Raw genomic sequence first — 15,222 nt, 5'->3', positions numbered from 1 at the left:
AAGAATCAAATGAAGAGAAAGTTGAGATCAGAAGCTGAGTTAGCGTTGGTTTTGAAAAGACTGTAAACTAAAGCAGGAGCTAGAAAAGATTATTTTAACTAAGAAGCAGAGAAAAGAGGGTGGAGAAATATGAGGTTATGGGGAAATTTTGTTACTCTAACATTTGGTGCTGATGTTACTCTTGTTGCTTAATAAAGATTTGTTTGCCTTTATAAATAATCTAGTACAGAGGGAGAAACTGATAATACAAATGGAAAAAATGAATTTCATAAGCAGATGATAGTCCAATCTGTTTATTAACTATGCCACTCCCTTTTTATGGTTTTGTTGTTGTTTGTCTCTGTTTTTACTTCCACAGTTTCTCAGGAAATGTTCTTGTGCAGTGTATTTCATCCAGGTTAGTATCCTGAGGTGAGTGATAGGAGATCTGGTTTCTGAGTCATAATATTAAATCATCATATAATATTGGATAGTGTACTTATTCTCCAGAATGGAGTTTTCTCATCTCTGAGATACAAGTTCTGAAGCTCAACATTTTGTTGCTCTGACTAAGGGGGCATGGAATGGATAGATGCTTCTCTTAGAAATAGTTGTTAGATTCCTAAGCTAAAGTTCATCTTGTCAAGTAAAATTAATCATTTAAAATTGCAGGAATTTATAAAAGCTGGCCGATTTTTTAGTGATAATTTGTGGTAGTATTAAGTAAACACAGGTATTCTCAGTCTGACTGAGCATAGAAGTTACAAAGTAAAATAAAAAATAAAAGTCATTTCTGTTTCTTGGTTCCCCCAAACTAGCTTTTACTCAAATAAACATTATCTTTCCCACTTTTCTCTCACTTTCTATGAGGACAAAGGAAGCCAGACAGAAAGGACAATTTCCCAGAATGCCTGGAAGATAAATGTTCCTGCAAAAGGGATTGGCGTAGAAAAAAGTTAGAAGTCTTGCTTCATTGATTTTCTCTTGCTATGCTCTTCTGTCTGCTGTGAGACACATGAAAATATTAGCATTTTATACTGTTCTACATATGCATGGTTTTGTATATTCAGAAAATACAATGAATGGGTAGTTGGAAAAAGTAACCATTTTAATACTCTGAGGATTTTGAGACATTAATTTTTTTATGATCAGTTGCAATCCATATTTATCAGTAAGTAGTTCCGGAAAAGATATCATTTGGGATTCCACAGGAAGATCAGTTGTTTAGATCAATGAAGCATAAAAACCATCTGTCTTTTTGTTTATTTCTTTAATATATAATTGTACTTTGTAATATCCTGGACTAGTAGCTCAGGCTTTGAATCCTAAGGCCATGACCATATAAATAAATGGAGTGGCAAATATGTTTATGACTGAATGTTATTTCTTTTTACTTAAGGCCATTGGAGAACTCATGTAGCAAGAAGTAGAAATGATTTGATCTTTGAAGTCTGTTTATTAAAGCTGCTTAAGTTTGTCTCCACCATACATTGGATAGTAAAATCTGTTTATATTTTTATTATTTAACCCTTTATTTGCATGTCTAATCTCACCAACTGTGCTGCTGAAGGAAAGATGGGGGATAAGAATGGACATATAGATGCTGTATTGCATGGCTTAGAATGAGTTTTCAGTGGGTGTCTGGTAAATGGGATCAAGAATAACATGTGTCTAAATACCTCCACTTTCCAAAATTCACAGAATTTTACTCTTAAATTATTTTAAAAACTTCCTGAACTTTTTCTGGGCTAAAGCTTATATTATGCATGCATGTTTAAGGAGAAACCTATTTAATATTCAAACTAAATGCAGCAGAATTTTATCATGAAAACCAGTAATTTGGCAATTCATGCTTGCCTCTGAAAACATTGGTTTTATATTGTTAAAAGGCTTATAATTTAGTTGCAATCTAGAAAAATGTGAGGCATAGAAAGAAAGATAAATAATAAAGAAATTATGGTAGAACAAAATATATAAAGTACCCCCAAAATGTCCTAAAATCACTAGGGCTTCAGGGTTCCAGAAGAATGAATCATCAAGTTCATGGACACTAGAGAAGTTGCATTCTATATTATCATTTTGAATTTTACAAAGAATCAGTTCAGTTCGGTCACTCATTCAAGTCCAACTCTTTGCAACCCCATGGACTGCAGCATGCTAGGCTTCCCTATCCATCACCAATTCCTGGAGTTTACTCAAACTCATGTCCATTGAGTCGGTGATGACATCCAACCATCTCATCCTCTGTCATCTCCATCTCCTCCCATCTTCAAATTTCCCAGCATCAGGGTCTTTTCCATTGAGTCGGTTCTTTGCATCAGGTAGTCCAAGTATTGGAGTTTCAGCTTCAGCATCAGTCCTCCCAATGAATATTCAGGACTAATTTCCTTTAGGATGGACTGGTTGGATTTCCTTGCAGTCCAAGGGACTCTCAAGAGTCTTCTCCAACACCACAGTTCAAAAGCATCAATTCTTCAGCACTCAGCTTTCTTTATAGTCCAACTCTCACATCCATACATGACTACTGGAAAAACTGTAGCTTTGACTAGACAGACTTTTATTGGCAAAGTAGTGTCTCTGCTTTTTAATACGCTGTCTAGGTTGGTCATAACTTTTCTTCCAAGGAGGAAGCGGCTTTTAATTTCATGGCTGCAGTTACCATCTGCAGTGATTTTGGAGCCCCCCCCCCCCACCCCAAAGTAAAATCTCTCACTGTTTCCATTGTCTCCTTGTCTATTTGCCATGAAGTGATTGGACCAGATGTCATGATCTTAGTTTTCTGAATGTTGAGTTTTAAGCCAAGTTTTTCACTCTTCTCTTTCACTTAGGAGGAATAGGACTTAGGAAGTGCTGTTCTTCACACTGAAAGGTGCTATTCTTCACTTAGGAAGAATAGGACTCCTTAGTAAATGTGAAAGTGAAATCACTCAGTCGTGTCTGACTCTTTGTGACCCCATGGACACATGGGTCCTACCAGGCTCCTCCGTCCATGGGATTTTCCAGGCAAGAGTACTGGAGTGGGTTGCCATTTCCTTCTCCAGGGGATCTTCCCCACCCAGGGCTCAAACCAGGGTCTCCCACCTTGTAGGCATCGCTTTACTGTCCAAACCACCAGGTAAGTTCTTAATTTAATTTGAGGAGGTATTCTTATAAATTTCTCCCATTAAATCTCCGTGTTAAATCTAACTCTTCATCCCAGGCACACAGTTTGACTTTTATGTTAATTCTTCCTTTCACTGAGATTTTTACTGTCTCTTGCTTTAAATGGTAAGTGGAACCAAATATCAGGTATTCTGAATGAAATACTACATTGCCCTTGAAATAACAGATGGCAACAAAAACCAAGACTAAAAAAAAGGTTGTGTTTTTGTTGTCTTTCTTCCCCAAAAGATAGTTATTTTACAGTTGATGTACACTGATTTATTTCTTGAAGGCAACATAAAGCATTTTATTTTAAAAATAGTATTTGCTCTCAGAGACTCTATAGACACTAATTTTTACCTATTATGTTTCAGATATTTTACCATAATCTATATAAATTCAACTGAAACAAGACACAGATGATTCCTGACTTCTCAGTGCAGGGATAACTCCATAAGCTAGTAAAGATTAAAGAAAAGCAAATTGGCATTTTGTGTAAAATATCTGAAGTGCCATGGGGAAGAGGGGTGGGGACATGTGGGAGACCATTCTAAGGGAATTCAGCTATGTTAAGGAGCAATCAGAGAAGTCTCTATAGAAAAGTTGGTATCTGGTCTAAAATTAAAAAGCAGGCTTTGAATTTGGATAAGTAAGGTGGGGAGGAAATTCAGAGCCCAGGAGGTGAAGAAGCATGCAAGATTGAGAAATTGAAAGGATTTGAATGACTAACGCTTAGAGTGAGTGCACGATGAGAATTGGAGAGAAAAGGCAGAGTGAGGCAGAATCCATGTCATCGAAACAAACCATGCACTGCTATTTAGATTTAATTTTAAAGGAAAATCACTTAAATACGGTGTGATATAATTAGATTTGCATTTCAAAAAGAGTATAAATATCTATTGTGGTGGAGCTAGAATGACTTCAGGTAAGGGGAGTGCTTTGGAGGCCTTTGTAGTATTCCATCTGAGAGGTGATGAATGGTGTTCTGGATTAGGGTGGTGGAAGTGTGGATGCAAAGAGTTGGTTTTGAGAAATCCATGAGGGAGAGGTAAAGATGTGGTAATTGTGTGTGAGTGAAGTTCAGGGAAGAATCAAAAATGACTCTGGCTTCTTTCTACAGCAGTTGGGTTCTATTTACTGAGTTAAATGTACTGACATATCCCGGGCATTTCTCAGTTACTAAAGTGAAAGTGAAAGTTGCTCCGACTCTTTGTGACCCCATGGGTTATACAGTCCATGGAATTCTCCAGGCCAGAATACTGGAGTGGGTAGCCTTTCCATTCTCCAGGGGATCTTCCCAACCCAGGGATCGAACCCAGGTCTCCTGCAATGCAGGCGGATTCTTTACCAACTGAGCCACAAGGGAAGCCCATTGTGGCTCTGTTACTGTGTACCCAACAAAAGATACCATGTGTGAGAAAGAAATCTCAGTCTTTGAACTCAGAAGGACTTGGGTTTAGAGTTGCTGCCTCCAACGTGTACCTTTGGCAAATTTAAGCTGAGTGTCTGTTCCATAAATTGCTAGTAATAATACCTGACCCACAGTTCTTGCAGCAGTTGGGACTAACATACATAAAAAAGCTGGCAGAGTGTCTGTCAAGCAGTAGGCTCTCAGCATTGCTGCAGTTGTCTGCCTATGTGCTTATTCCCCACTATAATGCAAGTTTCTTGGCAGTAGAAGGGCACTGCCTGCTACTCATCTTTGTATCCCCAAATACCTGGTTAAGTGCCAGTGCACACTGGAGAGTTAATACATATTTATTGAATGTACAAATAAGATTATTGTCACAAAGACAGTTTGGTTTCTCTTTTACAACTAATTTGGCATAAACATGATAAAGATAGTAACCCAAGTTGAAATTACTTACAATTTCAAGTTTCAAATGCTACTGTTACTTCTGTTAAACATGAAGGCTCAGAACTGTTTCTGTTAATAGAAGGGTGCATCTTGTACTTCACTAGATGGCACCAAACCATTGCCCTAAAATAGAACTAACATAAGGAAGTGGGAGGGAGTGCAAAGGGCTGGAAAGCCAGAAAGCCTGATTATAATCTACATTAGATATCTATTGGTGATCTCAGGGGTTGAGCAAGAGCATTAACTGTGCTTTTCCAGTTAGATTCTCACAGGCATATAATTATACTTTGCATGCCTTGGAATGTGATATGATTTAATTAAGCACAGGGGACTTTATTCAGTCCCTCACAGGAGAAAATTAAGTCCTTAGGAAACAGCATTACTGTACCTTATTCAGGCCACTAGGGTGCATTGCTGTTGAAGCTTTTTTTTTTCTCTAATTTTTATTTTCTCTAAAACTTTAATTCCCTAGAAGAAATAAGCTGAATGGTGCCCTAGTGGTCTCAGCGACTTATGACTCCTCACGACCTTATTAAGTTAAACTTTGCAGGCAATGACACTAGTTTGTTTTTTAATTTCTTAAAATTCGTGTGATGTACACTGACATTTTCCCTAAAAACAAATCAACTGCAAAGGTGAGTGGAAATGTATTCCTCATAGTTGCAGTTTTATTTTCTTTCCCCAGTCCATTTTTACACTCTACTAATTGCCTGTTGTGTGTTGGGAGGCTTTTGTGAAGAACAAAGATGTCACTGATGGATAAGCCTTCTTGCTCCTATTACTATATTGCTGATATCATAATTATTCAATATCCCACTCTATATCTGAGCAGCATAGCAGCTGGATTTTAGACCTTTTTGGAACATTGAACTCCTGATATTCCCCCCCTCCCTACATTTACTGTGAATGGTCCTGATTTTATTTAACATCTATTTTCTGAGTCTGTGTGTGCTAATATTTTGATATTCAGGCACTTCTTTATGAGATACTGCTGGGTAGGCAGCTAAAAGTGTTCACAGAGATAAATTGGTCCAATCTGTACAAAATTTTGGGGGATTATAAAAACTAAAGGGCTAATCAAATTATAACTTAGTGTCACACAAAGTTATATTATATATATATATATATATATTTTCTGATGTAAATATATGTACCTACCCAAGTACCTCCTTTGAAATTGGAGTAATTCTTTTTCTAATGAAAAAATATGAAGATTCATTTATTTTTTCAGGAACCAGTGTGACTCTCACAGTGTCAGGGCTGTCTCTCTCTACCTGGACATGTTTTCTATATTGTAATTAAGCCAATAGCAAACCTCCTTGCTCAGAGAGTCTCAATAAATGGTTTTGATGAATTGACCTAAACATGGTGTGATGGAGAAGAGCACCCAAATGTCCCAAACCATTATTGGGACAAAAGCATAAATGAGTTAGAATCATTGATTGTGGCACTGGCCTCTTTGTTAAGTTAACAGGAACCTGAAGGCTACTGATAATCTAAAGTGAAGCACTTGTAATGTGAGAACTATTTTCAGTATTTTGTAAGGTCATATCAATTAATCAAAGAGCATTCATCTCATTAAATAAAAAAAGTAAATACTAATGTTATTACTATTTGATATCTATATTTGCTGGGCTTGATGATGCACAAGCTGGAATCAAGATTGCTGGGAGAAATATCAATAACCTCAGATATGCAGATAACACCACCCTTATGGCAGAAAGTGAAGAAGAAATAAAGAGCCTCTTGATGAAAGTGAAAGAGGAGAGAGAATAAGTTGGCTTAAAGCTCCACATTCAGAAAACAAAGATCATGGCATCCAGTCCCATCACTTCATGGCAAATAGATGGGGAAACAGTGGAAACAGTAGCAGACTTTATTTTTTGGGGCTCCAAAATGACTGCAGATGGTGACTGCAGCCATGAAATTAAAAGACGCTTCCTCCGTGGAAGAAAAGTTATCACCAACCTAGACAGCATATTAAAAAGCAGAGACATTACTTTGCCAACAAAGGTCCATCTAGTCAAGGCTATGGTTTTTCCAGTAGTCATGTATGGATGTGAGAGTTGGACTATAAAGAAAGCTGAGTGCTGAAGAATTGATGCTTTTGAACTGTGGTGTTGGAGAAGACTCTTGAGAGTCCCTTGGACTGCAAGGAGATCCAACCAGTCTGTCCTAAAGGAAATAAGTCCTGAATATTCATTGGAGGGACTGATTTTGAAGCTGAAACTCCAATATTTTGGCCACCTGATGTGAAGAGCTGACTCATTTGAAAAGACCCTCATGCTGGGAATGATTGAAGGCAGGAGGAGAAGGGGGCAACAGAGGATGAGATGGTCGGATGGCATCACTGACTCGATGGACATGAGTTTGAGTAAACTCAGGGAGTTGGTGATGGACAGGGAGGCCTGGTGTGCTGCAGTCCATGGGATCACAGTGTTGGACATGACTGAGTAACAACTAAACTGATATCTATATTGGTTGCTAGATTGTATATTTTTTATTAGGTAAAATAAAATAGAATACCATGTTTTCATGATTTTTTACTTGTTCTTCATTATCTAGATATACTTTTGGTTCAATAAACTTTTTGTTTACCAAAAACTTGTTAACTAATTAATACAATTTATTTGACACATTCTTTCAAACTTTGTGGTCCATGGTGGAAAAGTAATAAAATGAGTCCTTCATATATATTGCTCATCACAGTCTGAGGCCTAAGGACACCATAGAGACATTTTCCATGTTTCAGTAAGGAGAAATATGTTGATATTGTGTCTGCACAGATTAACCCTTTTTGTCCCAAATACAATTTTTAATATTAGGGGAGATTCTGTATCAGAAGTTATATGTGGATTAGAAAAAACAAACTGGGGTTTGTGAAAGAGCTGAGAGGCATGTAGAATTACCTAACTGTAGTAGCCATTATTTCCAGCTAAGTAAACTCAGAGAGAGTATGTGTCAGAAGTGCAGTTCACTTCTAACGTGGAGCAAATCCCAAGAGTTTTCTGTGTTAATCCTTTAAAAACATAACTTGGCACACTCCAAGGTGATGACTAGGTATAGAATGTTTCTGTTGCTTTTCTTTGTTTTAGTAGAATCCATTTGTGCTAAGTAGCTGCCTGGACTTAGCATACAAAACCAGTGGCTTGGGTTTATTGTAAAATGGTAGGAATGACAGAGTGAGTTGATATACAAGGTCTTTAATGGTTCACCAACAGCAAATGGACCTCTTCCACATCAAACTGAAGCCCTACATAGACCAGTCCTATGTACTGTCATTTACAGAAAATCTTTACCCAGATGTTTTATGGGCTAATAAATAAGCATTTGGATACTTCTTTGAACCACTAAAGTAACTTAGATATTGAGAGCCCTCAAACAATTCTTTATTTGGGATTTTTTTCTTGTTTGGTGCAGACATCATTTAGCAAGCTAAAAAATCAGTCTCTATATAGAACTGAAAGTATTTCTTGATTAAAAAAAGAATAAAATATAACAGCAGAATTTATGTCAGTATTGTTTACCTATTTTCTATTAACAGTAAACTCCACAGTTTGAATTATAAAAGAAACCATATAAAGGAGTTTTTAAGCATTGTATTAAATGACTTTTCCCTTGCTTAGTCTTAGTCCTATGACATCTTGACACAAATATGTGGCTGAAGGAGATAATTTTTTTTTTGTAAGTAGAAGAGATTGTTCTGTTAGTTTTTGAAATACCTAATATTTACTCTGTTGAAAGTTTAGAAATTGTTATATGACTGCTTATAGAATTAATTTGTTCAGCAAATTTTGCTGAGTAATAAGTTTTTTAGGCATTGAGAGATACAGTATTTAGAGTGAATATCAATGACACTGTACTTATTCTTGTGGAACAAAACTCTTAACAAAAGAGTCATCCAATTACACACAAAATGATAACGAAACATGGAAAGTCCAATCATTGATGAGATATCAAGATTTGAGAGCACCTAGCAGGAATGCAGAGGGTATGGGGGAGGGCTGTGAAGAGTCTGGTGACGTATAACATTTAAACTGAGACTTGCAAAATGAATAAGACTCTGTCACATGTGGCAAGTGAAAGTGTATTTACTGATAAAGAAAAGATAAACAGAGGAGAGAGTGTTTCAGGAAAAGGGACAAACCAAGCCTCAATATGGTCCTATGTTAGAATGTAGACCACATGTGAAACTGGGACATAGTGTGAAGGGGAGAAAAAACAGGACCTAAAATGAGGATGTGGGCTTCCCAGGTGGTACCAGTGGTAAAGAACTCACCTGCTGGTGCAGGAGATGTAAGAATGATGGGTTTAGATCCCCTGGAGAAGGAAATAGCAGCCCACTCCAGTATTCTTGCCTGGAGAATCACATGGACAGAGGAGCCTGGCGGGCTGCAGTCCATGGGGTCACAGAGTTGGACATGACTGAAGTGACTTATCAGCAGCAGGAGAAATGAGGATGTAGGGAGGACCACACATGAAGGGAATCCTAAGCCTCATGCCCTAGGATTGACTGTATCCTGGGGCATAAGGGATGCATAGGAGGTTTTAAATAGAGGAAAATAATTTCAGATTTATAATTTAAAAAATCTCTTTGGCAATAATGTGGACGGTGGGTGGAGAAGAGCAAGTAGTGGAATCTACTCAAGTCATGACCTTAGGTGAAAAAGTATGGACCTTGCATGATGAGAAATAAGGAATTGAGTGTTACTGCACATGTGTTTACCCTTAGGGGTTTATGTTACTGCCTTATGATTAATTTTGTTGGATCCTCTTGGAAATCCTGAGATGACTGCTGTAGGGCCTCCCATGTGGTTATTCCCCACTTTATTTTGAGATTGTGATTACTGAATGCAACATTTTGCAGTTTAGCTGTTTTTTTTTTTTTTTAATTTGGATTGCATTTGTAAAATAAGTAGTCTTTAAGATATTCTTGTAAGTCATCCAAATTTTAAGTATTTACGTTTATTCTCTGAATGTTTCTTTATTAAAAATTCTTTTTTTTCAAATTCTTCAGTCCTCTTCCCAGTTTATTTCATATTCTAGAAAAGTTTTTCTTTTCCTTGAAAGAACACTTTCTATGGTTATTGAGCACCCCCCTTCCAAATCCTATCATATCACGTCAACAACTAAAACATTATTTCTAAATGGACTTACAACCCCTCCTTATTCAATTCATGGACCCTTATTTATTTCATATAAGTTACCAACTAGCCTCCTGATGACTTCAGTTCAGTAATTAGCTTGTGCACACAACAGAAAAGTTTGTAAACTCAGATCAGGTTGAACCACACATTTAGTAGTTAAGAATTCGAGTCTATGACACAAGTCAAATGCTTGCTCCCTTGTAGAGCAGTGAATATGCATTTGAGTAGGTGCCTCCCTTTTATTTCTTGAGTGGATCAGAGCATCTGATGGCAGCTCTGCACAGTAGAAGAATGGTTGTCATTTCCTTTAACATTGCTATTTCACATTTGTTCCCAGGGCAATATCCTTTTCCCCAGTCTCTAACTTCCTCCACTACCAGAAATGGCTTCCCTCTTCCCTTGGCCAGGCAGTGATTGATCATCACCTATCCTCTCTCTGAAATAAAACTTATTTTCATAGTGTAGCCGATAGAATTGATATGTCGTCAGATCTCTTTATTTCAAGTCACCAAACAGTCACAGGGTGCTCTGAAAGTCAGGCAGCCGTTAATCAGAATGACCAGGAATGCTTAAGCCTTTAAGGAACACTTGCTTTACACTTAGAAAGCAGGCACTAGTTTCCCTATAATTAGGAATTCATGACTATTTGCAAAATGCAAGAAAGCAGTTTTCATTGAAACTACTTAAAAACACAACCTGGACCAATGGACCACTACTCACTTAGCTTCTTCATGCAGTCACGAAGTCTGGTTTCCAAGCTGAGCACCCTTTGATGTAGCTCCTCATAGTCATAGGCACCGATCTCCTCCTGAATTCCCGTGAGGACAGCGGACAGATTCCGGATTTCCTCCTTGAACTGGGTGATTAACTTGGCGTCTGTTTTGTACTGTTCTAGCACAGGAATCAAAGGCAGGAGCTCGTCCATCTTCTCTTTCAGCTCCTGTGAAAAACAGCCAGTTGTTTCTGAGAGCCACTTAGCCAGATCAAGCAGCTACATTCTTCTTCATGATGCTACAGGAAGATTATTTTAAAAGGTTCACAATGCCTTGTTGACTTTTTATTGAAATTGGGTATTTCAGGAACATGTAAGCGGCCACATGATTATTGATAGTAAATCCACTTATCTCACGATTCAGTACAAGAACATCTCTTTAAATGGTTACAAGATTTTCTATGCAATGAACTGATCCTTATCATAATGACAGAACTTCCTATGGTAGCAGTTAGGAGTTTATGTAAAATATTGCTTTCTGGTGACTTTTTATAAAGTGAACAATGCATTATTTAGTCAAGAATTATCAGTAGGGTCCGTCTTTTAAATATGAATTATTATAAATATGTCAAATACCCTGTTTAGCCAAGTCTATTTACCCATTAACTAATTATCAATAATATAAGGGTATTTATAGAAAATTTTGGATCCTGGAAGAGCTTTACACTAACAGAATTTTTCCAATTTTGGGCTTGTTCTACTCCTCCCTTCTACTCCGCCCTCTTTTTAATATCCTTCTTAGCATAAGTTCATCAAGTATAAAAAATCAGGCAAAGCTTTACAAAGCTCAAAGAAATGTATGTTTCTGTTTACTGTTTTGAATTATTACTTATACTCTGACTTCATTTGCCTTAGCATAGGTAATTTAGAGCTCATTATGTAGGGCAGAGTTGCTTACCAGTGTAGTGAATTAACTCTTTCAAGGACTAAGGTGGTCATGATTTATGTAATAAATGAGCACAGAGTTTTTGAAATAGAAACACTGATTTTTGTCTAGAGAACAAGAAGTATACTTTGCCAATGCAGTTTTCCCCTTATTCTTATTTTAGGACTGGCCAAACCTATAGTTTCACTTTGAGTTTCTGGCCGTGTCACCTTTTTTTCCCTTTCCTTTAAGTTGATGGTGGTACCCAGTGAAAATATTTCATGAGTTTGATTCAGTTGTGAATTTATTACAAATTTTGTCATTTGTGGAAGACCTGGTACTGCTATGATCATTTGAGAATAATCCATAGGTGCTGTCAGAAACCATGCTGTATGCTAACTAATTTAAGGAGCTGAAAATTTATTTTACAATTACATTTAGAAGATGTTATTACTGTCAATGTGTTAAAATAACAAGAGCTCCCATTGTCACCCTGATTTATGGACTTGTGTATCTTGTGGGGAAATTTCCATGTGTTCTGTATGATTGGAATTCTCAGCATTTATCTGTATGTCCATGTTGAGTGGGAGAGAGCAGAGAGTCTTAATGATGAGAAACATTGATAAAATCACAGTCAAAAGGCATAGTTGCAGAGCTTTGCTCATTTTAGTATCTCATTTTGAAATAAACTTCTTAGTTTGAGCATTTTGTGCTGTCCCTAAAGGAAGACACAATTGCTTCATTAGAATTTTAATGAGAAGAGTTCTGATAGTATCATTTGCTGCACATTACAACAACTGTTTCAGTGATGAGTTTTACATTCTACTTATGGGTATATTGAAAAGAGAGCAATTCAGATGACATTTTTGTTGGTATTTTATTTCCCCTAAGCTAAAATCTATATATAGATATGGGTAAAAGTGTTAGTCACTCAGCCATGTCTGACTATGACCCCATGGACTGTAGCCCGTCAGTCTTCTTGTCTGTGGAGTTCTCCAGGCAAGAATACTGGGGTGGGTTGCTATTCCTTTCTCCAGGGGATCTTTCTGACCCAGGGATCGAACCTATGTCTCCTGCATTACAGGCAGATTCTTTACCGTCTGAGTCACCAGGGTATATGTATATGAATTTTGGAATCTTTTCAAAAATTTATAATTCAATTATTGGCTGTCAGTTCTAACTCAGGGCAATTGTCAGAGAGCAATGGAAAGTGTAACTGTATATCAAATACTTAAAATATTAAAGTAGAGTAACACAGATCTGTGTGCTTAATAATCCTTTCTAGAATTTCACATTCTACTACTATTCTTATAGCAAAGAGTATAGCTAGATTATCTTACCCAACCAAGATCTCTTCATAGAAGAATGACAGTCTCAAGTATGATATCTGAGACAAGTTTTTTTTAATCATAAAGGATATGGAAGATATAACCTACGTAGATTTTTTGGCAAGTTGAAGATGGTGTACTAGAGGAGGATTTTCTTCCAATGTAAAAGTATTAAACGGTAAACTTACTTTTGGAATGTGTCGTTTCTTCTTCTCAAATATGGCAGCTCAGCAGTTAGAGCAAAATATATGGTAGGACTTGGTGAATAAACACATTCAGCAAGTATATATTGAGCATTTAATTATTATATTTAATTGAGAGAATGATGGTTTACTTGGAGAGGCAATGTAGCATTGGTTTAAAGCGGTTTAACTTGGGAGTTGGACTCTGATAGATATTAGATATATGATCCTAGATGATTGCATAATTTCTTTGTACATGAATTTCTTCATCTGAATGATGGGAATAAACATAGTGTCTACCTTGTAAGATTGCTGTGAGGATTAAAGTAGTTAATATATAATATATTTAAAGCTATTGAAACTATATGTTTAATACATGTAATTCTTCAGAAAAAATGATGGTATTATTATTATTGCTACATGGATTTTGACACACAAGTTCAGTACATACATGGATTACATGAACTAGGAAAATCAAAATCATTATGCCCTATGATGCTGCCTGAAAATTAAGTTTTCTTATTGGCAGCTTGTCTGCTGCTAGACACACTTATAGAATATGCATTTCTCTCTCTCTCTCTGTTTTCTCTCAGCCTTGTACCTTTTTGTTTCTTTGTCTCCTCTCTTCTCCCAAAAGTTCCCGTAGATGCACGTACGTCATCATGTGTCACCAACTCTGCCAGCCCCGGTCCTGCAAGCAGTCCTTTGGCATGAGTTCTATATTGTCCACCTAACCTTGAATGATTTTCACTTTGAGCCAGAAACTCTGAGTTCCTCTCCTTCTGTCCCTCTTCCTCTCTGGGAATGCTCCCTAGGAGCTGTAAGAGCTGGCTTGTCATTTCCTACTTAGTTGATGGCTGCAGCAACAGGCTCACTGTATTGTTGTACACCCTAATCTTGAATACTGAAAATTGACATAGAAAATCTTTTGGTTTTCTTGCCCTCCTGTGTAATCTAATATTTTCTGGGGAAGAAAGTGAGCACTAGTCCAAAACCATTTTCTTGATTATTGGTAAATCTTTCCCTGCAAGGATTTTTGATAATCCTTCCCCTGAAGTTGTCTAAACAAAATTAATAACTCCTCCCTTTGTGCTGTTAAGTAATGTTTATGCCTCTTTTTACTGTCAGTTTGACCAGTTTGTTAGCTCTCTTTCACAGAAGAGAGTTTATGCATTATATACCCAGCAGAGGGCCCAACACTGCTGTGTACACACTATGTGCTCAATAAATATTGGTTAAAATTAATTTATTTGCTTGTCAACCTTATATTCTTCTGTGTTTACCATTTCTCCATAAATTCTCTATCCTTCTAAGTTTGCTTATTCTCTCATTCGCAGTAATCTTTCAATTTATTTTTATCTTCTAGGCCTTGCTCTAATTTGTTATAATTTCTTAACCTTCTGGCTTTGCTTGCTTATCTTTAACCTCAAGATTCATCACGTTAGCCCCCTCTCTCATCAGGACCCTGAACTTTCTTACCCTCTTGTCCTTCTTTTGTATCTTTCTGATAAAACTTTAAAACTGGCTCTCTATTCAGGCTCCTGAGCAGCAATGAAGAAAATGACAAAACAGTGATAATTTCTGCCATATTAAACTGTCATGCAGAGACCCTATTTTGTGTCCCTAACTGTCTCCCTGCCAATCACAATTATGTGTGAGAAGCACTTCTGATGTTTGACCAAGAACTTGAATTCAGGCCCATTCCTTCAGCCTTAGCAGTGAATCTTCCTTCCTAATTGGCAGGGAAAGCAGAGGCTATTGTGTTTGTAAAATCTTAGTATGTTTTATAAACTATGTCCTGTGCCTTTGTCAGGCAGACAGTCTTTTTCATAGAAGATCAAATGGCATTATCATGGTCAGATTTTATTTCAATCTATGACAGTGTCATACATAGTTAATAAAAGTCCACATAGTGTGCTTAAAAGCACCATTTCTCCATTTTCAGTGTTT

At 37.0% G+C, this 15,222-nt stretch overlaps 1 protein-coding gene across 2 annotated transcripts in view; it reads right to left on the bottom strand.

Moving 5' to 3' along the window:
• Positions 1-15,222, bottom strand: part of OLFM3 (olfactomedin 3) — a 45,699-nt gene that overhangs the window by 10,435 nt on the left and 20,042 nt on the right. For both annotated transcript variants that reach the window (XM_061119974.1, XM_061119975.1), the window contains one exon: positions 10,846-11,065. In XM_061119974.1, the coding sequence (XP_060975957.1) occupies positions 10,846-11,065 (220 nt within the window). The remainder of the gene's footprint in view (positions 1-10,845; positions 11,066-15,222) is intronic.

The sequence above is a fragment of the Dama dama genome, chromosome 20 (genome assembly GCF_033118175.1).
Source record: "Dama dama isolate Ldn47 chromosome 20, ASM3311817v1, whole genome shotgun sequence".
Classification (NCBI taxonomy): Eukaryota; Metazoa; Chordata; class Mammalia; order Artiodactyla; family Cervidae; genus Dama; species Dama dama.
The sequence above is the reverse complement of the archived record's forward strand: the minus strand, read 5'-3'. Positions and strand labels throughout refer to the sequence as shown.